Raw genomic sequence first — 26,060 nt, 5'->3', positions numbered from 1 at the left:
ATATCAGGGCTGTCAACCAACAACTGATTTTTCTTCCTAGAGACGTTAACAGCAAACTCTTCAACTCCTGACATTCCAGGATCTGGAACATATCTCCTAAATGGGATATAAGCAGCACAGAGAAACCACTAACTGAAGCAAACGCTGCGATGCACTATAATATTGTCGCCTGCCTCCCCATTTAATAGATATGCTGCGTTTACCCCAACACCTGATACATGCACAAAGAAACCAAAAACTCTATGCACTGAAAGTGGGTTGCAAATGTCTACTAAACTGAAGTGAAAATACTTTTAAAAATCGTGGGCATCATTCATGGGATTGAAAGAGGAAGGTATAATACATCACGTTAAGCCATAGTGATTTGTTACACCTCATAGTGTCCCACTTAGATGGATGAAGTTATGACATGTTATCCTACAAATAAACTAAATCAATGTTAACTGCTTTTCAACTCCAGTCTTCAATATGTCACAGTGTTATTTTATTCATTTATTTATTTTTATGTCTTCTCTCCAAAACAACAGGTCATAGTCCATAACACCTTATTTTACAATCAATTAGTACTTACGTTTTAAACAATCTTAACTTACTTAACTTGGTTACCTGTACTTGGCTTACATCAGTCCATGGATTTAACTTGCAATATGAGAAGAAAAACTTTACTCTCACACCAATGTTCTTCATACCATATGATTCTTTTTTAAGTTTTAACATCAAGAATGTGTGTGGTATACACACATGAGATTGTCAGAGTACAGTCCAGGCTCAACCTCTAACTGTTCAACCTAGTTACTCATGAAATAGGTAAGTGATTCTTCTGTATAGGAAACTAATTCTGTTATCCAAGTCGTTTATTTAGTAGCCCACAGAAAATGTGAAAAGGAGTAAAGACTTTTGCATATGAACATTTACAAATGCAGCCACATAATTCAGTACTTTTATCAAAACTGCATAGAATCCCTGATTACTAGCACTTAATCTAGCATACGGTTAGCTACTAAGCCAGAATGCCAGGATACATGTGTTTCATCATGTGGAACTATATTCATAAATTCGTGCCTTTCTTTGACTCTCTATCGTATCTAACAACTATTCATGGTCACATTCAGATTGTAAGTGGCCAGACTTATTTGCATGACATTACTTATATAACCATGAACCATTCTATTGGGGAGTTACAAGTCAAAAGGAACTCGCAACACTTGGTTGCTCCTTACTCACTAGAGAACCTCCCCATCGCACCCCCCTCAGATTTAGTTATAAGTTGGCACAGTGGATAGGCCTTGAAAAACTGAACACAGATCAATCGAGAAAACAGGAAGAAGTTGTGGGGAACTCTGAAAAAAATTAGTAAAATATACAAACTGAGTAGTCCATGTGCAACATAGGCAACATCAAGGATAATGTGAGCTCAGGAGTGCAGTGGTCCCGTGGTTAGTGTGAGTAGTTGCGGAACGAGAGGTCCTTGGTTCAAGTCTTCCCTTGACTGAAAATTTTACTTTCTTTATTTTCGCAAAGTTATGATCAATCCGTTCGTTCATTGACGTCTCTGTTCACTGTAATAAGTTTAGTGTCTGTGTTTTGCGACCACATCGCAAAACTGTGAGATTAGTAGACGAGAGGATGTACCTCTCCAATGGGAACCGAAAACATTTGATTGCAAGGTCACAGGTCAACCGATTCCTCCACAGGAAAACACGTCTGATATATTCTATACGACACTGGTGACGGCATGTGCGTCACATGACAGGAATATGTTGTCGACCCACCTAACTTGTACACTTAGCGAATGGGTAAAAAGATTCTTCTACCTTGCCCGATTTACGTTTTCTTGTGGATGTGATAAACACTCCCAAAAAAGTGATGAAAACGTAAGAGTTTGTCACATAAACTGAAAATAAAAAATTAAACTTTCACTCGAGGGAAGACTTGAACCTAGGACCTCTCGTTCCGTAGCTACTCTCACTAACCACAGGACCACGGCGCTCCTTGACTCCCATTGTCCTTGATGTTGCCTATCTTGGCATGGACTACTCAGTTTGTATATTTTACTAAATTTTTTCATAGTTCCACACAACTTCTTCCTGTTTTCTTGATTGATCTGTGTTCAGTTTTTCAAGGCCTATCCACTGTGCCAACTTATAGCTAAATCTGAGGGGGGTGCAATGGGGAGGTTCCCTTGTCAGTACTCATCTTCCTTTACACCTTATGTAGACAACAAAGCTCAGGTAAACATGTCCTCATTGATTTATTTATCCAAATATGCAACTTCAAAGAGCTGCATTATCCAGGTTACCTCTTCTGCCTTACTATCCTGGAGTAAGCTTTTGAATAACGACATTATTCACTTGCCAGACTTTTGAACACACCGCTTAATGCAGAAAAACACTTCCAACACAATCCTAAACTGTTACAGCAATATTGTCTCCCTATCTACTTTTGCTCTCATTATGGTATAGGTCCTTCCTTGATGGGATCCATCTAACCAGTGTCTATCATATATCTTGCAGTATTTTTCACCCCTTCTACTACTTTTTTACACTTAAGGTAGCTTACTCCCTTTTATAGCTAGAACTTACTTCTGCACTGCTAGCTTACCCAGCTACTGTGGCTCAAATGCTTTCCTCTGGCCTGAGTTCTCAGCATTCAAGAATTATATTCATGCATTGTCCTTGGCTTGTGCTAACATGTGTACCTAGATGTTAGCTCATTACTTACTTCCAAGGTAGATGTCTACCCTCTTCCACCTCCCCACCAACTCATTAACTTATAGTTTTTTTAATATCCTTACACTATAATTAAAAAAAGAAAAAGAAATACACGTGCCATAAGGATGCAGTTGCTTCTACATTATTATAATTTTTAAACAATAGAAACTCCAGATTGGAATATCAACAATGTAAGAAAAAGATAGATTGCTCTTACTTTCAACCACAGCCTTCGTGAGAAAAAGAAAGAGAAACACACACACACATTCATTTGCACAGGCAAGCACACCTCACACACACATGACTGCCATCTCCAGCAGCTCGACCAGAATGCAACTGTCAGCTGGAATGGAAGCAGCAACCTGGAGGCAGTGTGGAAGGGGATGCGATAACAGTGCATGGGTGGGGAGGGAGAGGAACGCTCAGAAGGCTGTGAACCATGGAGGTGGGGAAAATGGAGAGAAAAAGCAGAATAGCAGGGAAGGATGGGCGGGTGCATTGGGACAGGGCAGCACACAAAGAGGGCTGAAGACTAGAAAAGGCAGGAAGCGACAGGACAGAGGGGGTGGAAACTGTCGGGTGGAATGTGCGAGGGCAGCATGTCACCGTAGGTTGAGGCCGGGATAATTTCGGGAGCGGAGAATGTGTTGTAAGGATAGCTTCCATCTGCACAGTTCGGGAAAGCTGGTTGTCGAGGCAAGGATCCAGATGGCTCGGGTTGTGAAGTAGCCACTGAAATCAGGCACGTTATATTCAGCTGCATGTTGTACCCCACAGTTTAGCAGTGGCTGTTCATCCTTGCAGACAGCTGGTCGGTAGTCGTACCAAAATAACACCCTCTGATGTTTTACTTTGTTACTATCTGCTATAACATTACTCTTCTCAGTGTCTATTCTTTCTCATCTTTCCTGTGTTTATTCACCACCTTCCAAACTGCATACACTTTCGAGCGACAACGTATCGATGACAGTCCGCACACAACATACGGCTTCATGTCTGCGTGGATTGTTGATACAGCATCCTATGTCCCGTATTCTTACCACCGATAATTACATTTATTCCTATTGATCCCACTTCCTCCCTCATCCTCACTTACCTTAGCATTTTATTTTCCATCCCTTCCCGTGCCGCACGAGCTTGTGATCCTCGACCTAACTGAAACCCCTTTCCCCTCTCTTCCTTTATCGCAACACACACACACACGTACTCCCATACCTCATCCGTTCTTTTCTCCCACGTTTCTCTACATTTTGAATGTATTTTTATGTGATTTCACGTATCTCTGCGTATTTCTGCATATCTGTGCGTGTCTTTATGAATTTTTTATGTCTTTTCTCTTATCCAGCTCCCCTCACAACCATCTAATGCCTTATTTTGCCCATTTCTGCACCATCCCCGTTTCCCATATACCATCCCTGACACAACGGAAATCTGCTAAATCTTTCTGTACCAGTGCAAAAAGTATGCCTTTCCTGCCTAAAACCCAGTCACATACCTTGTTTCTGAAATGTTGCCTAAGACATGGACTCCCGCCAATGGCCTAACTGTAAAAATTCCTTTCTATGGATCCCACCCCTCCTTTCACAATGAGCTTCACTTTTTCAGATTGCACTGCCCCCGGGCCTCTCAAACATGGTACTGCAAAAAAAACATCTCAATGACACAGGCATCCCTCCACAAGATACTGCTACTGTGCAATCCGTGCTACATACATCACGTCTCTGAAATTGAATCGCTTGCTCTCCAGCACCTGGGACAGCATTCCAGACACCACCTCCATAAGTTATCCAACATGCTGACATCCTACTGCTGCCTTGGGGCACCACCTTCCACCCCTGTCCTATACACAGTGTTCCTCCGCATGGCACCCAAACCCTACCTAACTGATCTTTCCAACTTGCCACATCCCCCAAAAATATCTTCCAACACTCCACCAAATCCAGAGGCGAAACATTCTGTAACACTGTTTTAACCTTTCCACCAAAACTCTCAGCACCACTGAAGTTTCAGTCCTATTCAAAGGCCTCACTTGTAGCCCTACACCCAAGTTTAAACATACTGGACTTGTCAAAGACCTACTCTCTGTCTCCCAATCTCTGCAATGGAAACACTTCTGTGTCACCAAACCAAAACCAACTTAATCCCAATATCGAACCCTGCCTCTCCCAGTTCATATTACCATTCAACAGTGAATTCAACTGTGATCCCCCCCCCCCCCCCCCCAAACCACCTGCTGGTCACCTTCCATGAATTCCTTACCTCCAACTTGGCCTTACCATCCATCCCCAGGTGCCTTCCTCAAAGGCCACAACCTCAAAACAGATCCTGACCTAATCATCCTAACTGCAGACAAAGGTTCCATCACTGCTGTTATAAATTGCAGTGACTACCTAGCAGAAGCCCTCTGCCAATTGTCTGACTCCTCCGCCTATAAACTCTGCCTGACTGATCCCAAGCCAAAAGTCCATAATAACTTGCAATCAATGCTTAAAGCCTTAGGTTTTTCCCAGCACCTCTCCCCTGAATCCATTTCCCTCCTCATGCCTATTAAACCCCACACCCACACCTTCTACATACTCCCCAAAATCTACAAACCCAATAATTCTGGACACCCCATTATGGCTTGTTATTGTGCCCCCGCTGAAAGAACTTTAGCCCTCATTGATCAACACCTCCAACCAATTGCCCGTAATCCAGCCTTCCACATCAAAGATACCAACCACTTTCTTCTCCAAATCAACACCATCCCCACCTGTTTACCTCCTGGTTTCCTACTGGTAATAGCTGATGCCACGTTCTTTCACACTAACATCCCTCACGCCCATTGCCTTACCGCTATTGAACACTACCTTTCCCGACATCATTCAGACTCCAAATCCACTACCTCATTCCACATACAACTCACTAGCTTTATCCTAACTCACTACTACTTCTCCCTTGAAGGAGAAGTATAAAAACTAACCTGTGGCATAGCTGTGGGATCCTGCATGACACCATTCTATGCCAATGTGTTTATGAACCGTATAGAGGAGACCTTCCTTGCCTCCGAAACTGCAAAACCCCTAGTCTCGTTCACTGACAATATTTCCGTGACATAAACTCTGGGCCAAGACACCCCATCTCCATTCCTTAACGATCTCAACACTTTGTCTCTCATCTGCTTCACCTGATTGTCCCTGATACAGCACGCCCCCTTCCTGGATGTTTTCTTCCTCCTCTCTATCTATGCCTACATTAAACCTGCCAACCACCAACAGTACCTGCATTTTGACAGCTGTCATTCCTTTCACAGCAAAAAATCCCTCCCATCCAATCTGGCCACACTGGGATGGCATATCTGCTGTGGCATGAATTCCCTTGCCCAGTATCTTCAGGATCTCACAAAGGCTTTCACAGACACGCTATCCCTCAGACCTAGTCCACAAACATATCTCCTATGCCGTTTCCCCTAACACCCCAATCCTCCTACCACCCCCTAGAACCAAGCACAAAGAAGTGCCCCCTTTCTCACCCAGTACCACCCCAGACTGTAGCAACTGAACGACATCTTTCACCAGAGCTTTGATTACCTATCATCATACCCTGAAACGAGGGACATCCTATCTGAGATCATTCCCACCCCTCCTAAACTGGTGTTCTGTCACCTACCCAACCTCCAGAACATCCTGTCTCGGTATGTCCATCTTTCCAGAGATGGTTGCAGGACTCGGCTGTTCAGTACAGAAAGTCAAATTGAGCACTTTTCACTTCCCTAATTTCCTGTTTTTTATTAGGCTACCAGTTTTGGCAATTTACTATGCCATCTTCAAGCCCCCTAACCAATTTGTAGGAAGATTCCAACATCAGTTCCGGTCAGCATTCCGAGACTGATATCTGCAGATTTCTGCTCGATATAGTGATCACTTCATCCAACATCTCAACAGCCCACCACCAGCTTTTCTGAACTGTTCACCTGGGAGTTATCCTTACAATACATTCTCTACTCCCGAAATTATCCCTCTGCCAATGACCTGCCCATCTTTCCCTACTTCTCTCCTTCTTCGCTCCATTCCCTACCCCTCCCTTCACGCTCACCTCCCTGTCCCAGAACTTCCCGATGCTGTGCCTCTTGGCAGTCTAGCCCCTGCATGCTTCACAAGTAGCATTCTTCTCTTCCTCCACCTATACCCTTATTCTCAATAAGCAATACGGGTTTAGGAAGGGATGAAACACTTTACAAGCTGTAAATGAACTAATCTCCAAAGTAAGTAAATGCCTTGACAATAAAAGAAGTGTACCTGGTATTTTTTGTGACCTCTCAAAGGTGTTTGACACAGTAAACCATAAGCTACTGCTCCAAAAATTGGGTACCTATGGCTTCCATGGAAAATCTATAAGATGGTTTTCATCTTATCTCAAAATCAGATACCAAAGGGTGGTGATACATCAAAAGGGAGAGAAAACTTGCTCCAGCTGGAAAGAAATTCAAGCAGGCGTGCCCCAGGGCTCGATATTAGGACCACTTCTGTTCTTATATTACATAAATGACATATCTAGCTAAGTAAATACAGATACAATACTTTACACAGATGACTCATCTGCTGTAGTCTGCTGCAAAAACACTGACGAATTAGTAGGGACCACGAAAAAAACTCTACAAGAACTTGAACAATGGATAAAAGATAATGCTATGAAATTAAATCTTGAAAAAACCCAAATCGTACACTTCAGGACCAAACAAACTACTGAATGTATATCACAAATAGAATATTCAGGTAAAGAACTGGCCACAGTTGATTCTGTAAAATTTCTTGGGATAACTTTAAATAAAAACTTGAAATGGACCGATCATGTGGACAGTTTACTGAAGACATTAAATAGTTTAGTTTATGCAATGAGGGTACTACACAAAGTAACGGATTTAACAGTGAAGAAAACTGTATACCACGCGTATTTCAGATATGAAACAATATGCAAACCACTATTCAAATGCCTGGACTTCATGACAATCCCTTCCATCTTCATATATGAAATACTTCTCTTTGACCAGAAAAACTCACATCTGTTTGAAGGAAATACATTCACACATGCCTATGAAACTAGACATAAATTGAAATACATGCTACCTTGTCACCGACTCACAGTATATGAAAATACTCCGTATTACTTGGCTCTGAAGATCAGAAATAAGATAAGGTCAATATTTGAGGAATCCACATTGGAGACCATTGGCACACACCTAAAAAGCAAATGTTATTATAATCTAGAAGAATTTTTAAATGAATAAAAAGCAATGTTATAGTTTAGAAGAATTTATGAATAGGAATAGGGAGTAAAGATGCAAGTACAAATGGTATACTTTCGAAGCCATATAGATACAAAGTATACACGTTCACTGTATATTCATGTTTATATATATGATACGAATATAATAGAGGGAAACATTCCACGTGGGAAAAATATATCTAAAAACAAAGATGATGTGACTTACCGAACGAAAGTGCTGGCAGGTCGACAGACACACAAACATACACACGAAATTCAAGCTTTCGCAACAAACTGTTGCTTCATCGGGAAAGAGGAAAGGAGCGGGAAAGACGAAAGGATGTGGGTTTTAAGGGAGAGGGTAAGGAGTCATTCCAATCCCGGGAGCGGAAAGACTTACCTTAGGGGGAAAAAGGACGGATCCTTTTGTCTTTCCCTCTTGCCAAACAGAAGTGCTGGCAGGTTGATAGACACACAAACAAACACAAACATACACACAAAATTCAAGCTTTCGCAAATGTCTGCTTGTGTCTGTGTATGTGCGGATGGATATGTGTGTGTGTGTGTGTGTGTGTGTGTGTGTGTGTGTGTGTGTGTGTGTGTGTGTGTGTGTGCGCGCGCGTGCGAGTGTATACCTGTCCTTTTTTCCCCCAAGGTAAGTCTTTCCGCTCCCAGGATTGGAATGACTCCTTACCCTCTCCCTTAAAACCCACATCCTTTCATCTTTCCCTCTCCTTTCCTCTTTCCCAATGAAGCAACAGTTTGTTGCGAAAGCTTGAATTTCTTGTCTGGCTGGTTCTTAATTGCAACTAAATTCTGATTATGATACATATAAATGGAGGATGTTGCATAATATCTAGTCGGAGAGGATTGGACGTATTGAAACCCTGCCCATCCCCCTCCACCACTGACTGTGATGATGCTAACATATAGCTCTTGTAACCACAGCTGAATATTTACTGTTTAATATATCATTTATTATTTTATTTTATAATCTCAGATTGCAAACTACATAGATCTTTTATATCCTTATATCAGTTTTTGCTGGTGGGTTGCATTTATAAAAGGGTTTATGGTAATTTGAAATCCTCCTCAATATTCGCTGGTTTTCAATGTCCATTTCCTCTCCTCATCAAAGATGCAAAAGGATGTGTATTATTGTACAATGATCAGTATGATCTCTGAACAGATGTTATCTGAGATTTATTCTTGAATTGTTTTAACTTCCTATTCATAAAAGCCTCTCATTTGCTTTATGTCATTATTAACCTTTCAGATTGTTAGTTATGTTTGATTCTCACAAGATCACATTGTTTAATTACCCCTGACTGCACCTCCTCGGTTAACTCCGTTATTATTCTCTGTGGGACAATGAAGTATGCGTTTTCTTATTTGCTTCCTAGATTCTTTTATATGTTTTCTAAATTTGCATTTGTCATACATAATTTTGTCTAAGATTTTCTATGTTTATATTTAACCCTTTGATTGCCTTATTGAATTTTGCTGTCACCTTCTCCGTAAACACTTTTAGTACCTCTTCTACAAGTCGTTACATACTTTGGGTGGCTTCAAGCATGCATCAAACAATAACGAATCTACTGCTAAATCTTCACTGTAGCCAGCTGTTTCAGCACTGATCTAATACTGTATCAGTGTAGTGATACAAGGGATAGCAAATTTGTAGTAAAAAAATCAGTACATTACTTTACAGATGGTACTTTTAGTGCATGTATTGCATTCATTTCAAGCAAGTGTTGATTTGTGATGTCATTGTCCAAACACAAACTAATTGTGATCTAAATCCATTTTGGCAAATTAATAGTTTCTCTCAGGCGACAAAATTTTATTGATTGTGAAATATAAACTCCCGAAGTCTATTTAGAATGGGAAATATTTAATATAAAGGTGTTTTTGTTTTTCTATGCCTGAAAAGGTGCGTGAATTTGTGTGTCTGAAAAAACAGATACCATCTTCATATAGTTAAGGATAACCTGCCATTGTCCTTCTTCTGTGCTGGATGCACACGCATTGCCTGAATTCTTATGGGACTCTGTAAGATTGTCTGCTGCGAGTAATGAGTGTAATGGGCAGGGGTACTACGAATGTAGCATATGGACGTCAATTTGGGAAGGTGGGTCTCACGGGGAGCGTGCAAGGGATAAATCTCTTCAGCCACACTATCCTCTGTGCCCTGGGTGGCTCAGATGGATAGAGCGTCTGCCATGTAAGCAGGAGATCCCGGTTCCAGTCCCGGTCGGGGCACACATTTTCAACTGTCCCAGTTGATGTATATCAACTGGGACAGTTGAACATGTCCGAAAGAACAGATACCATCTTCATATAGATTTGGAATAAGTTACGTGCCAGTGCAAGATTGGGCTGTTAAGTAAAATGCGGACAATGGCTATGAATAGGCTTGGATTTAATCCACAAAGCTGAAGTTAATTTTGACACAAGTGCTCATTTGGACAAAAACTAACCGAAGGGTTATTTAAAATATTGAGGATCAATTGAAATAGATACATGTATGACGCTGCTGATTGCGTTGCCAAGCAACGTCGTAAGGAATTCATTGAAACGGTTCGCGACACAGTAACGTCCATTACACACATAGATGCGACACAAATTTTGATGACGCGTGAGAATAGCAAGAGAGAGTTTACCTTTTCCATAAATACAAATTAACAAACAATGAGATTACAAACTGTTGCATAATTTCATTGTACCACTACGAAACTTGTTATATTTACCGTGCTCTTCACCGAGAGATCTCAGGAAGCCAGGACAAACAAGAAGAAAGAAGAGGTATTGGCAAATCAGACAATTGAACTCCCAATTATCTAACCCATACACCACAACGCTGCAGGCAGAGAAAAAAAAAGTCGGTTTGAATCAAACACAGCTCCCACCGATGAGACACCAGCACAATGTGGAGAGTGAGCCACTATGCTGCTGTTGCTGTCGTTTATTGAACATCTGACCAGACCGCAATCAGCTGCCGTATGTCAACAGGGACTGATACCACAGAAGTGTTGATCTTCCAAACCATAGACATAATATTCTCTTCTGATACTTGGATATTGTTGCAGGAATTAATATTTACTCTTCATCAAACAATGGAAACTCCAGGTGGGAATATCAACAATATAGGGAAACACAGATTGCTACTCACCGTAAAGAAGACACATCACGTTGCAGACAGGCACAATTGAAAGACACTCACATATAGATTTTGGCTGCAGCCTTCGTCAATAAAACACACACAAAAACACACGACCGCCAACTCCAGCATGTTGGGTCGGAATGCACCACCATGTTGTGGGATGCAAGTAGCAATCTGGAGGGGTGGGGATGGGAAGAGAAGGGGGTAGTACTGTAAGGGTGGGGAGCAGAGACGAACACTGTCTGGTGGAGCGTGCAGGGATTAGACTGCCAACAGCCGCAGCGCTCAGGAGATTGTGGGGCTGGGAGTTGGGGAAAAAAGAAGAGGAGTGAGGAAAGACAGGCAGATGCATTGGTGGAGTGCTGCAAATAAACAGGTTGGGAGATAAGAATGGGGAGGAGAAGATAGGACAAAAGAGATGGACACTGTTGGATGGAGGATGTGGGGACAGTATGTTACCATAGGTTGAGGCTGGGATAATTACAGAAGCAGAGAATATGTTGGAAGGATAACTCCCATCTGTGCAGTTTAGAAAAGCTGGTGGTGGAGGGGAGGATCCAGATGGCTCAGGTAGCGAAGCAGCCATTGAATTAAAGTGTGTTATGTTCAGCAGCATGCCGTGTCACCGGGTGGTCTACTTTGCTCTCAGCCACAGTTTAATGGTGGCCGTTCATCCTGGTGGACAACTGGTTGGTAGTCATACCAATATAAAAAGCTGTGCAATGATTGCAGCAGAGCTGGTAAATGACATGGCTGCTTTCACAGGTAGCCCAGCCCCTGATGGGGTAGAATATACCTGTGACAGGATTGGAATAGGAAGAGCAGATTTTGCATGTGGGTCTTCCACAGGGATATGATCCTCGTGGCAAGGGATTGGGATTGGGAGTGGCATACGGGTGGACTACTATGTTGTGGAGGTCGAGTGGGTGATGAAACACTAATTTAGTGGGGGGGGGGGGGGGGGGGGGGGGGGGGGGGGGGAAGTATCTCAGGTAGGACGTCCATCATTTCAGGGCACAAAGATAGGTAATCAAAGCCCTGGTGAAGGATGTGGTTCAGTTGTTCCAGTTCGAGGTACTACTGGGCAATGAAAGGGACATTTGGGCACTCCTTTGTGGCTGGTTCTTGGGGATGGTGGGAGGATTGGGCGTGTCAGGGGAAATGGCACAGCAGATCCGTTTGCGGACTACGTCTGGGGGATAATGCCTGTCTGTGAAGGGCTTGGTGAGACCCTCAACATACTGAGCAAATTAGTTTTTCTCAATGGGCAGCCAAGCTACATGGGGAGGATTTTTTGCTGTGGAAGGGATGACAGCTCACAAAATGCAGGTACTTTTGATGGTTGGTGGGTTTAATGTGGACAGAGATGCAGATGGAGCCATCAGAGAGAAGGTGATCAACTTATAGGAATGTGGCACACTGGGTGAAGTGGATGGGAGAGAAGGTGTTGAGGTTGTGAAGGAATGAAGACAGGATGTCTTGGCCGTGTCCAGGTCATGAAGATATCATCAATGAACCTGGACCAGACTAGAGGTTTGGTGTTTTGGGAGGCTAGATGGCCCATCAAAAGGTAGCATAGGAGGGTAAGGAGTCATTCCAATCCCGGGAGCGGAAAGACTTACCTTAGGGGGAAAGGAGGACGGATATACACTCGCACACACACACACATATCCATCCACACATATACAGACACAAGCAGACATATTTAAAGTACATTATATACATATATGTTTCAAGTCAAATTAAAAAAATCTTACGTAGACATTGATCTTCCTCTTGTCTTGCACCTCACTTGTGCAAAGTGCAAAATTTCATCTGTCTGCTTGTGTCTGTATATGTGTGGATGGATGTGTGTGTGTTGTGCGAGTGTATACCCGTCCTTTTTTCCCGGGATTGGAATGACTCCTTACCCTCTCCCTTAAAACCCACATCCTTTCGTCTTTCCCTCTCCTTCCCTCTTTCCTGATGAGGCAACACAATAAGTAATGTAGTAAACTGCAGTGGCATACTAAGGTTAAAAACATATTGGCACTTATTGGCACTTTCGAGGCAACTTCAAGAAACAATAACAAAGACAAAAAGATTAATATTGCACTAGACTTGTAGACTTGTGTAGAACAGATATTACCCTCACACAGAAACTCTACATGACATGTCAGTCACACGCCTCATTAACAAACTTTACAACTGTTCCTTGACCACTTTCACCACTTAAAAGATCACAAAAAAATTCAAAAACAAAAAATTACAGTGAGACGAAGGGCAGAACTGTCAAGCATGTACTGTTCAGTTGATGACTGCAGCAGCAATGTGGGAGCCAACAACACTAAAGCAACAGAACGTGTCTAGGTTCTTAGAAACATGGGCACAGATGTAATTAAGCAAGACAAAACTCGATGACAAAGGAATATTACTGACTTCCACCAACCTACATCAGCATCTACTCCTCGTCACTATCTCAGCCATTTCTGCATGCTGACCTTCATCTGACTGCTTGAAACTTCCTGGCAGATTAAACCTGTGTGCCAGACTGAGACTTGAATACAGCACCTTTGCATTTTGCAACACGCCCTCACAACTTTACCTCCACTGGAACATCATCTACCTCCCTAGTTTCACAGAAGTTGTGAGGCATACCTGATGGTACTAGCGCTCCTGGAAGAAAGCATACTGTGTAGCAATGGCTTAGCTACAACCTAAGGGACTGCGTCCAGGATGTGCAGTGGAATGTGCAACAGTTTGAAACTTCCCGGTAGATTAAAACTGCCACAGCTTTGAGAGCTGTTAATGAGTCAATACCTAACTAGCTCAGTCAGAAACAGCGTTTTCCCACAAAAGGCACAGGTTCTGGGTGGAGTCCCACTCTGGCACATAGTTTTAATCCCTCCATTGCCAAATGAAAATTTATTCTGTTCTTCTGGCTTACGCACATAATTTCTCACGACAGTCAATCCTACAGACGTATAATTCTATGAAATGAAATAACACTGTCCAAACAGAGAACCAAAATATTATGCAAATTTTTTTAGATCATTCCCAAATTTTGAAGAACACAAGTAACAATACAAGCAAATGAGTCACTGATTTATTACACAAAGCACCTACAATGCCACTGTTAACAAATGGGAATGAGTTTTTAGTGTCACAACAATGACAAAATCGTCAGAGCACATCCTCACGAGAATCCCATTTGGGAGCAAGAGAGCGACTGAAGGCCTTATAAATAATCTGTCTCAAACATTTGTCACCAGTGGTCAACATAAACAGCCAAACAGGGACTTAAATTCACTCCTTCCAGATGAGTCCAGTGCCTTTAAAACAGTGCCCCCTAAGGTAAGTCTTTCCGCTCCCGGGATTGGAATGACTCCTTACCCTCTCCCTTAAAACCCACATCCTTTCGTCCTTTCGTCTTTCCCTCTCCTTCCCTCTTTCCTGATGAGGCAACAGTTTGTTGCGAAAGCTTGAATTTTGTGTGTATGTTTGTGTGTCTATCGACGTGCCAGCGCTTTCGTTTGGTAAGTCACATCATCTTTGTTTTTAGATATATTTTTTCCCACGTGGAATGTTTCCTTCTATTATAATGTTTCCTCTATATAATAGAGGGAAACATTCCACGTGGGAAAAATATAATATAATAGAGGGAAACATTCCACGTGGGAAAAATATATCTAAAAACAATGATGATGTGACTTACCGAACGAAAGTGCTGGCAGGTCGATAGACACACAAACAAACACAAACATACACACAAAATTCAAGCTTTCGCACTTGTGCAAAGTGCAAAATTTCATCTGTCTGCTTGTGTCTGTATATGTGTGGATGGATATGTGTGTGTTGTGCGAGTGTATACCTGTCCTTTTTTCCCCCTAAGGTAAGTCTTTCCGCTCCCGGGATTGGAATGACTCCTTACCCTCTGAGGCAACAGTTTGTATATATATGAAAACAGTATGCTGTGTACTAGAAAAATATCCAACTTCTAACAAGCTCTTGATAGATGTCTCATACTGCACTTCAATCAACTGAACTTTCCTCAAGAAAAAATTGATGATTCAAAAGGAGCTAAATATACAAAGAACATCAGGCACTGCAATATACCAGCACAAAATAGAAAACCATCTTTTCTATGGTAGACTACCTGTTAGAACTAAACTGAACTACATCACTGATCACAATACGCTTACTAATTTGACATCTCATCACTAGTGTTTGATGAAGCATTGCATTGACCTCTGGAACCCTTTGAAGACTTAAATGTAAGTCTTGAACTCTTCTGCATATCCAAAGTAACATGCTTCAACATTAAAATAAGTACTTAGATATGGACAGAACAGTGTGTGAAGAATCCCTGACTAACCACACACGGATTGGTAGAGTTGCATGGCCCAAAACAAATCACTTCATAAATAAAACAGATTACTTTAACGAAAAGTAATTACATTCCTGTAACTGGTGCACCCAGCACATAAATATTGATTATAAATGCCACAGAAGTGCAAATTCATACTATTAATGGTGATTAACAAATTAGTTTCACAATGTCGAGGGTAACAACAAAACTGTCACTACATTATTTATATATGAAGATGTGAGATGGGAATGTGGGTCTCACAGGAGACGTGCACTACCCTCCGTGCCCTCGGTGGCTCAGACGGATAGGGCGTCTGCCACGTAAGCACGAGATCCCGGGTTCGAGTCCAGGTCGGGCCACGCATTTTCAACTGTCCCCGTCGACATGTAGTGACGCCTGTATGCAGCTAGGGGTATTCATTTCATTGTAATTTCATCACTACATTAATAGCAGCTACCCTCCGGAAGGCAGTCAATGGAGTAGAAATCCTGCAAAATATTTTATTACAAAGTTTTCTTTGATACAACTGGAAAAGTAGACTTAAATTACTCATTTTCACAAAATTTAAGAGGTACAAAAGCAGAAAGCTTATTTACACAACATTCAATACACACTGAATAATTTTTTAGTGGACGAGCTCGCCATATCTTCCGGGGTAAAACCTTCGCTATCGCTCGCCTTCTTGTCTGCTCCGGCAAGCAGCAGCATCCTCGTCGCTTCTTTCTTTGTGGTGGTGGCAGCCCAGTGGAGCGGCGTTTTCCCCCAACGATCGCGGGCATTTAACTGCACTGGCGATGTTAGCAGCACCCACAGGATCTTCAAATCACCTCGATAAGCAGCCAGGTGCAGAGGTGTCTGCTTGTTCAAGTCTTCCGCATTGACATTTGCCCCCGCATTCAGCAGACACTTGACAGCGCGCAGTCCCACATCTGAGGCTGTGTTCAACCCGAACAACTTACTTTTACCAGTGTTCATCACTGCCAGGTGCAGGGCTGTAAACCCACTGGTATCTCTCGCATCAACTGGTGCACCTTCGGCCAGCAGGTTCTGCAGCTCATCCGCTCTGCCACATTTAGCTGCCTCTGTCAGCCTTGCTGCCATGTTCTGTGTCTGGTTCACAGGTGAAGTCTGCTTCACAGATGAAGTCCTGCAAAATACACCACAGTCAGCACAATTCTCTACACTGGCGATATGGCACGTGTAATTATTACCGATGTTACAAATGCGAAAGTAACACTGTCTGTCACGCTTCACAACTAAACTGCTGAACCGAGTGGGATGAAATTTGGCACGGAGATAGCTGGAATGCTGAGGAAGAATAAAGGCTACATTAGAACACGTGTAGTACAAGATATTTACTGACTTGAAGCATATAATGCAAAATATGGAACAACAAGCACTCTTTGGACAAACTATTTACTCTTAAATTTTTGAGCTTTATCATATTTGTGAAAAGACTTTTATTGTTTGATTCAACATAACAAATACAAAGCTAACACAATCCTAAATGTGTTTAATCCATACTTGCATACAAACATTATACATAAGCATGTCAAAGAATAGAAAATCCAGGACGGAATGTAACAATACGAGAGAAGGAAAGTTGCTACTCACCATATAGCAGAGATGCTGAGCTGCGATAGGCACAATAAAAAGATTCACACAATCATAGCTTTCGGCCATTAAGGCCTCTGTCAGCAGTACACACACATATACACACGCACACTCACGCAAGCGCAACTTGCACACGCGTCTGCAGTCTCAGAGAGCTGAAACTACACTGCGAGCAGCAGCATCAGTGCATGATGGGAGTGGAGACTGGGTGGGGGTAAGGAGGAGGCTGGGGCAGGGAGGGGGAGGGATACTATGGGGGGAGTGGGGGGCAGTGAAGTGTTGTAGTTTAGACAGAGGGCAGGAGAGAAGATGCGGAGGGAGGAGAGGGGGTAAGTAGCGGAAAGGAGAGAAATAAAAATAAAAGAAATTAAAAGACTGGGTGTGGCAGTGAAATGACGGCTGTGTAGTGCTGGAATGGGAACAGGGAGGGGGCTGGATGGGTGAGGACAGTGACTGACAAAGGTCGAGGCCAGGAGGGTTACGGGAACGTAGGATGTATTGCAGGGAAAGTTCCCACCTGTGCAATTCAGAAAATCTGGTGTCGGTGGGAAGGATCCGTATGGCACAGGCTGTGAAGCAGTCATTGAGATGAGGGATACCACGTTTGGCAGCGTGTTCAGCTACAGGGTGGTCCACTTGTTTTTCGGCCACAGTTTGTCGGTTGCCGTTCGTGCGGACAGGCAGATTGCTGGTTGTTGTGCCTACATAGAATGCAGCACAGTGGTTGCAGCTTAGCTTGTAGATCACATGACTGATTTCACAGGTAGCCCTGCCTTAGTTAGTGACCGGACTGGAGTAGGTGGTGGTAGGATGATGTATGGGACATGTCTTGCATCTTGGTCTATTACAGGGGTATGGCCCATGAGGTAAGGGATTGGGAGCAGGGGTCATTTCAGGATGGACCAGTATATTGCGTAAGGTCGGAGGACGGCGGAATACCACGGTAGGAGGGGTGGGAAGGATAGTGGGCAGGACATTTCTCATTTCAGGGCACGACGAGAGGTAATCGAAACCCTGGCGGAGAATGTAATTCAGTTGCTCCGGTCCCAGATGGTACTGAGTTACGAGGGGAATGCTCCTCTGTGGCCGGACTGTGGGAGTTTGGGAGGTGGTGGGAGACTGGAAAGATAAGGCAGGGCAGATTTGTTTTTGTACAAGGATGGGGGGATAATTACGGTCAGTGAAGGCTTCAGTGAGACCCTCAATATATTTAGAGGGGACTGCTCGTCACTGCAGATGCGACGACCACGGAATTTCCGAGCTCATCCATCGCTACGATAAGTGTCTTAATTTAAATGGGAACTATGTAGAAAAGTAGTATTTAAGTGTGGCTTTCATCTGTATAATAAAAAAAAAATTTCCAATACTTTATTTATTTTTAATTCCAAAACTTAATGTTCTTTGTGGATAGCCCTCATTTAATTGTCCAGGTGTTTAATTCATACTTCCATACCAATAATATTAAATGAAAACATATCATCATTGATTAAACTTTTGTAACTAAATTGGTGAAGTGATTTTGATGAAAATTACGGTATATTGATTATTTTTACTTTTTGGACCGTCTGACTACATCTTAATGAAACCATTTTCGTGCCATACGCGTTTTGCCTTTGTTCTCTGCAAGGCATCTTCAGTGGCCTGGAATATGTACATATTTTTTACTATTTAGTTTACATTCTGGGACAATGTACCTATAGGTTATAAACAGTTCTGGTGGTTGTTTTTGCTATGATTATTAATATTTTAAATTCTACTTACAGGTTCCACAGATGATTTTCTACATATTACGTTTCTGTTCCATTGTTGGTGCTGTTCCTGTTCTTATAATTGCCACTTTGGTTTTTTCCGAGATTTCACAGCACTAGGAATTGAACACTTGTTTTGGTGCAATGTTTTGGTTTGTGTTGCCAACTGCCAGATGTTATTGCCAACGATTGAATGTGTGCATGCAATCAGATCACAAATAATTCAAAAATTACGCTCAAAAGTTGACAATAACATTCAATCTTTGCTGATAACATCCGACAATTGGCAACGCAAAGCAAAACCTTGCATCCCGATCTTTAGGTGTTCAGTTCCTAGTGCTGTGAAACGTGGAAAAAACCCAAAGTGGCAATTATAAGAAAAGGATCAACACCAAAAATGGAATAGAAACGTGATATGTAGAAAATTGTATGCTCAACCTGTAAGTAGAATTTAAAATATTATTACATCATAACAAAAACCAACCACCAGAACTGAAACTTCCTGGCAGATTAAAACTGTGTGCCAAACTGAGACTCGAAATCAGGACCTTTGCCTTTCGCGGGCAAGTGCTCTACCAACTGAGCTACCCAAGCACGACTCGCGCCCCGTCCTCACAGCTTCACTTCTGCCAGTACCTCGTCTCCTACCTTCCAAACGAGGTACTGGCAGAAGTGAAGCTGTGAGGATGGGCCGTGAGTCATGCTTGGGTAGCTCAGATGGCAGAGCACTTGCCCACGAAAAGCAAAGGTCCCGAGTTCGAGTCTCTGTCTGGCACACAGTTTTAATCTGCCAGGAAGTTTCGTATCAGTGCACACTCTACTACAGAGTGAAAATCTCATTCTGGCAACCACCAAAACAGTTTATAACCTATAGGTACATTGCCCCAAAATGTAAACTAAATAGTAAAAAATATGTACATATTCCAGGCCACTGAAGATTCCTTGCAGAGAATAAAGGCTAAACGCGTATGGCATGAAAATTGTGTTTGATTCAGTAGTAGTCAGACAGTCCAAAAAATAAAAATTATCAATATATCATAATATTACATGCAACTGAGGAAGACAGGAGTACAAAAGTTGAAGATCTGGATGACGTTTGGTTTGGAGGCAGCTTGAACGCTGAGGATGAACGTATGCTACTTAAAAAAAAAAGGGTCAATCCCTAAAAGCAAGAAAAATAAATCGACCCCGAAGAGTGTGATGCGGCGCTTGCTCGTTTATTGGGCATTGATGGTGCTGGTGATATGCAAGCACATCTGCAGGCAACAGCTAGAACACAATAAGTAATGTAGTAAACTGCAGTGGCATACTAAGGTTAAAAACATATTGGCACTTATTGGCACTTTCGAGGCAACTTCAAGAAACAATAACAAAGACAAAAAGATTAATATTGCACTAGACTTGTAGACTTGTGTAGAACAGATATTACCCTCACACAGAAACTCTACATGACATGTCAGTCACACGTCTCATTAACAAACTTTACAACTGTTCCTTGACCACCTTCACCACTTAAAAGATCACAAAAAAATTCAAAAACAAAAAATTACAGTGAGACGAAGGGCAGAACTGACAAGCATGTACTGTTCAGTTGATGACTGCAGCAGCAATGTGGGAGCCAACAACACTAAAGCAACAGAACGTGTCTAGGTTCCTAGAAACATGGGCACAGATGTAATTAAGCAAGACAAAACTCGATGACAAAGGAATATTACTGACTTCCACCAACCTACATCAGCATCTACTCCTCGTCACTATCTCAGCCATTTCTGCATGCTGACCTTCATCTGACTGCTTGAAACTTCCTGGCAGATTAAACCTGTGTGCCAGACTGAGACTTGAATACAGCACCTTTGCATTTTGCAACACGCCCTCACAACTTTACCTCCACTGGAACATCATCTACCTCCCTAGTTTCACAGAAGTTGTGAGGCATACCTGATGGTACTAGCGCTCCTGGAAGAAAGCATACTGTGTAGCAATGGCTTAGCTACAACCTAAGGGACTGCGTCCAGGATGTGCAGTGGAATGTGCAACAGTTTGAAACTTCCCGGTAGATTAAAACTGCCACAGCTTTGAGAGCTGTTAATGAGTCAATACCTAACTAGCTCAGTCAGAAACAGCGTTTTCCCACAAAAGGCACAGGTTCTGGGTGGAGTCCCACTCTGGCACATAGTTTTAATCCCTCCATTGCCAAATGAAAATTTATTCTGTTCTTCTGGCTTACGCACATAATTTCTCACGACAGTCAATCCTACAGACGTATAATTCTATGAAATGAAATAACACTGTCCAAACAGAGAACCAAAATATTATGCAAATTTTTTTAGATCATTCCCAAATTTTGAAGAACACAAGTAACAATACCAGCAAATGAGTCACTGATTTATTACACAAAGCACCTACAATGCCACTGTTAACAAATGGGAATGAGTTTTTAGTGTCACAACAATGACAAAATCGTCAGAGCACATCCTCACGAGAATCCCATTTGGGAGCAAGAGAGCGACTGAAGGCCTTATAAATAAACTGTCTCAAACATTTGTCACCAGTGGTCAACATAAACAGCCAAACAGGGACTTAAATTCACTCCTTCCAGATGAGTCCAGTGCCTTTAAAACAGTGCCCTCTCAATCCATCATAGTTAATTTTAAAGATAATGAAACATATACTACCACCGAGAACACACTGCGGAAGCCATCTGTGAAAGCATTGAAGGAGCTGCAGACGGAATAGTACTGTCTTCCTGCCTATAATGCCCTCTGATAATAGTTCAAGGGCTACAGATGATCACCTCGAGGGCAAATAGTGTTCAACCAAGTAATTAGTTAATGTTACCAAGCAACTAGATCATCTACATCCATACTCCGCAAGCCACCTGACGGTGTGTGGCAGAGGGTACCTCGAGTACCTCTATCAGTTCTCTCTTCTATTCCAGTCTCGTATTGTTCGTGGAAAGAAGGATTGTCGGTACGCCTCTGTGTGGGCTCTAATCTCCCTGATTTTATCCTCACAGTCTCTTCGCAAGATATACATAGGAGGGAGCAATATACTGCTTAAGTCCTCGGTGAAGGTATGTTCTCGAAACTTCAACAAAAGCCCGTACCGAGCTACTGAGCGTCTCTCCTGCAGAGTCTTCCACTGGAGTTTATCTATCATCTCCGTAACGCTTTTGCGATTACTAAATGATCCTGTAACAAAGCGCGCTGCTCTCCGTTGGATCTTCTCTATCTCTTCTATCAACCCTATCTGGTGCGGATCCCACACTGCTGAGCAGTATTCAAGCAGTGGGCGAACAAGCATACTGTAACCTACTTCCTTTGTTTTCGGATTGCATATCCTTAGGATTCTTCCAATGAATCTCAGTCTGGCATCTGCTTTACCGACGATTAATTTTATATAGTCATTCCACTTTAAATCATTCCTAATGCCTACTCCCAGATAATTTATGGAATTGCTGACCTGCTATGTTGTAGCTAAATGATAAAGGATATTTCTTTCCATTTATTCACAGCACATTACACTTGTCTACATTGAGATTCAATTGCCATTCCCTGCACCATGCGTCAATTTGCTGCAGATCCTCCTGCATTTCAGTGCAATTTTTCATTGTTACAACCTCTCGATGTACCACAGCATCATCCACAAAAAGCCTCAGTGAACTCCCGATGTCATCCGCAAGGTCATTTATGTATATTGTGAATAGCAACGGTCCAACGACGCTCCCCTGCGGCACACCTAAAAATCACTCTTACTTTGGAAGCCTTCTCTCAATTAAGAATGACATGCTGCGTTCTGTTATCTAGGAACTCTTCAATCCAATCACACAATTGGTCTGTTAGTCCATATGCTCTCACTTTGTTCATTAAACGACTGTGGGGAACTGTATCGAACGCCTTGCGGAAGTCAAGAAACACGGCATCTACCTGGGAACCCGTGTCTATGGCCCTCTTAATCTCGTGGATGAATAGCGCGAGCTGGACTTCACACGATCGTCTTTTTTGAAACCCATGCTGATTCCTGCAGAGTAGATTTCTAGTTTCCAGAAAAGTCATTGCACTCTAACACAATATGTGTTCCAAAATTCTACAACTGATCGACATTAGAGATATAAGTCTATAGTTCTGCACAATCCCTTCTTGAAAACGGGGATGACCTGTGCCCTTTTCCAATCCTTTGGAATGCTACACTCTTCTAGAGACCTACGGTAGACCGCTGCAAGAAGGGGGGCAAGTTCCTTCACGTACTCTGTGTAAAATCGAACTGGTATCCATCAGGTCTAGCAGCCTTTCCTCTTTTGAGCCATTTTAATTGTTTCTCTATCCCTCTGCCGTCTATTTCGATATCTACCATTTTGTCATCTGTGCGACAATCTAGAGAAGGAACTACAGTGCAGTCTTCCTCTGTGAAACAGCTTTGGAAAAAGACATTTAGCATTTCGGCCTTTAGTCTGTCATCCTCTGTTTCAGTACCATTTTGGTCAGAGTGTCTGGACATTTTGTTTTGATCCACCCTACTGCTTTGACATAAGACCAAAATTTCTTAGGATTTTCTGCCAAGTCAGTACATAGAACTTTACATTCGAATTCATTGAACACCTCTCGCATGGCCCTCCTCACATTACATTTCGCTTCGCATAATTTTTGTTTGTCTGCAAGGCGTTGGCTATGTTTATGTTTGCTGTGAAGTTCCCTTTGCTTCCGCAGCAGTTTTCTAACTCTGTTGTTGTACCATGGTGGCTCTTTCCCATATCTTACGATCTTGCTTGGCACATACTCATCTAACGCATATTGTACGATGGTTTTGAACTTTGTCCACTGATACTCAACACGATCTGTACTTAAAACAAAACTTTTGTGTTGAGCCGTCAGATACTCTGAAATCTGCTTTTTGTCACTTTTACTAAACAGAAAAATCTTCCTACCTTTTTTAATATTTCTATTTACGGCTGAAATCATCGATGCAGTAACCGCTTTATAATCGCCGATTCCCTGTTCCGCATTAACTGTTTCAAATAGTTCGGGTCTGTTTGTCACCAGAAGATGTAATATGTTATCGCCACGAGTTGTTCTCTGTTTAACTGCGCAAGGTAGTTTTCAGATAAAGCACTTAAAAAAATTTCACTGGATTCTTTGCCCCTGCCACCCGTTATGAACGTTTGAGTCTCCCAGTCTATATCCAGCAAATTAAAATCTCCACCCAGAACTATAACATGGTGGGGAATCTACTCGAAATATTTTCCTAATTGTCCTTCAGGTGCTCAACCACAACAGCTGCTGAGCCAGGGGGCCTAAGGAGACATCCAATTACCATGTCTGAGCCTGCTTTAACCGTGACCTTCACCCAAATTATTTCACATTTCGGATCTCCGTCAATTTCCTTCGATACTATTGCACTTCTTATCACTATAAACACGCCTCCCCTTTCACTGTCAGCCTGTCTCTGCGGTATACATTCCAATCTGAGTTTAGAATTTCATTACTGTTTACATCTCGTTTCAGCCAACTTTCTGTCCCTAGTACTATGTGGTCATTGTGACCGTTTATTAATGAGAGCAGTTCTGGGACCTTTCTATAGACGCTCTTGCAGTTTACTATTAGCACATTAATGTTGTTATTCCCTGTTGCATTTTGCCTACTCCTACCTTGCCGCGTCTCAGGAGGCGTCTTGTCGGACCTAGGGAGGGAATTCTCTGACCTAAAAAACCCACATGTGATGAGTACAGGGAATTTTTTTGCCTTTTTTACACACACACACACACACACACACACACACACACACACACACAATGCTGCTCAGACCTGATGTTTGGTGCTGCCGCCGCCGCCGCCAGAGTGCAGATTTGTACTGCGGCCTCTGCATTGCTCCGCAGCACATTTATCCAACCGGCAGAGATCATCACCTCGGGATGGCTCGCTATGAAGTTCACAGCCGCACTCTCGAGCTGCGAACAGGAGTGCAGCACAGCTAGGACTGCAGTGGCGGCAGCATTGTCCACACTCAGGCCCTGCGCCAGCTGCTGCTCGCACCTCTTTTTGAGCAACGGCAGGTCGTACTTGTCAGAGGCGGCCAACAGCTCGGCTGCCGTGCTCGCTAGCTGCGGAGCTTCGTCGGTGTACATGAAACGCAGCAGCTGCCTCAGCACAGCTTCCCGCACGTCAGTTATCTCGATTCGACGACTGCGAGCTTCTTTCGTGTCGTTCCGGAACGTGGCAGCAAAGACGGGGCTCCTCGCCGCTAACACGAAACTGTGGGCCGGCAGCTGCGAGGTGCCGACCACCAGGGTCACGTCCGCACCCTCGCCGGATTCTAACAGAGCACCCATATCGCTCGCGAAACTGCCATCCTTAGTGTTGGTTGTAGCCATTACGATCGCTTCTGAAACACACGTGACACAACTTTAATTTTCAAACGTTACTAAATAGCAAATCTGTAGATTCTTTACCTCTCTTATCAAACAAACACGTATTTCTCCTCCCAGCATTCATCCTTATTTAGCAGAATTGTAGTCTGTGTGCTGGTCACAACTACTTGTCTTCATGTATTTATTTCATACCCTGAATTGTCCTGTGGACTGCATTACTCGAGCACTGCTCAGATTAATCTGAATTCACTGTTGTGCTGCCTGTATAAACTAGATGAAACAATTTTCCTTCGTCAGACATGTCACCAGAGCCGCTTCTTACGGATGAGCCAGTATTCATTCCAGGAAAAAACTTCCTATCAAACACTGCATAATGAAAAACCGTTTACTATTTCAGAGAGAGAAAACACAGCAGAAGTCCCCTTCGGTGTGACAGTGACAGGAATGTTTCGGTTCGTGCCCCGCTTAAATGATGTGTTTGGTTACACTGTTTAAAAAGTTAAAAAAGTGATACTAAAATTAAAAAAATATTTCCCTGGAAGATCTGGGGTATACTTCCCTGCCTCTCCTCCAGAAAAAACACACACACACACACACACACACACACACACACACACACACACACACACACACACACTTGAAACGGAGGCAAGAGCTTGAGGAAACAATAACTGATCAAAAGGCTGATATACGTGTCTGGATGAGCACTGAACTAAAAGAGGATGGGCCAGCCACTTGGTGACACTCGACCTCCCACCTATGAGCTTAGGCTGTGGCCCAAATGTGCTTTCTTACTCTCGTCTCACAGTCAGACAATAAAGAGGTCAGCTTCACCAGTCAAATTTAGTGTTATCACCTGGTAAGAAGA

The 26,060-nt window shown here is 42.7% G+C and overlaps 2 protein-coding genes across 2 annotated transcripts in view; both read right to left on the bottom strand.

Annotated features, from left to right (window-relative positions):
- The window catches only part of LOC124553501 (serine/threonine-protein phosphatase 6 regulatory ankyrin repeat subunit C-like), a 211,211-nt gene that overhangs the window by 169,476 nt on the left and 15,675 nt on the right, over positions 1-26,060 (bottom strand). The window contains exons 2-3 of the mRNA XM_047127355.1: positions 24,630-25,206; positions 16,081-16,613 (exon numbers count right to left, since the gene is read on the bottom strand). Of these exons, the coding sequence (XP_046983311.1) occupies positions 16,081-16,613; positions 24,630-25,195 (1,099 nt within the window). The 5' untranslated portion in view covers positions 25,196-25,206. The remainder of the gene's footprint in view (positions 1-16,080; positions 16,614-24,629; positions 25,207-26,060) is intronic.
- LOC124553920 (poly [ADP-ribose] polymerase tankyrase-2-like) overlaps positions 1-26,060 on the bottom strand; it is a 107,056-nt gene that overhangs the window by 65,475 nt on the left and 15,521 nt on the right. The window lies entirely within an intron of this gene.

The sequence above is a fragment of the Schistocerca americana genome, chromosome 11 (assembly GCF_021461395.2).
Source record: "Schistocerca americana isolate TAMUIC-IGC-003095 chromosome 11, iqSchAmer2.1, whole genome shotgun sequence".
Lineage (NCBI taxonomy): Eukaryota > Metazoa > Arthropoda > Insecta > Orthoptera > Acrididae > Schistocerca > Schistocerca americana.
The sequence above is the reverse complement of the archived record's forward strand: the minus strand, read 5'-3'. Positions and strand labels throughout refer to the sequence as shown.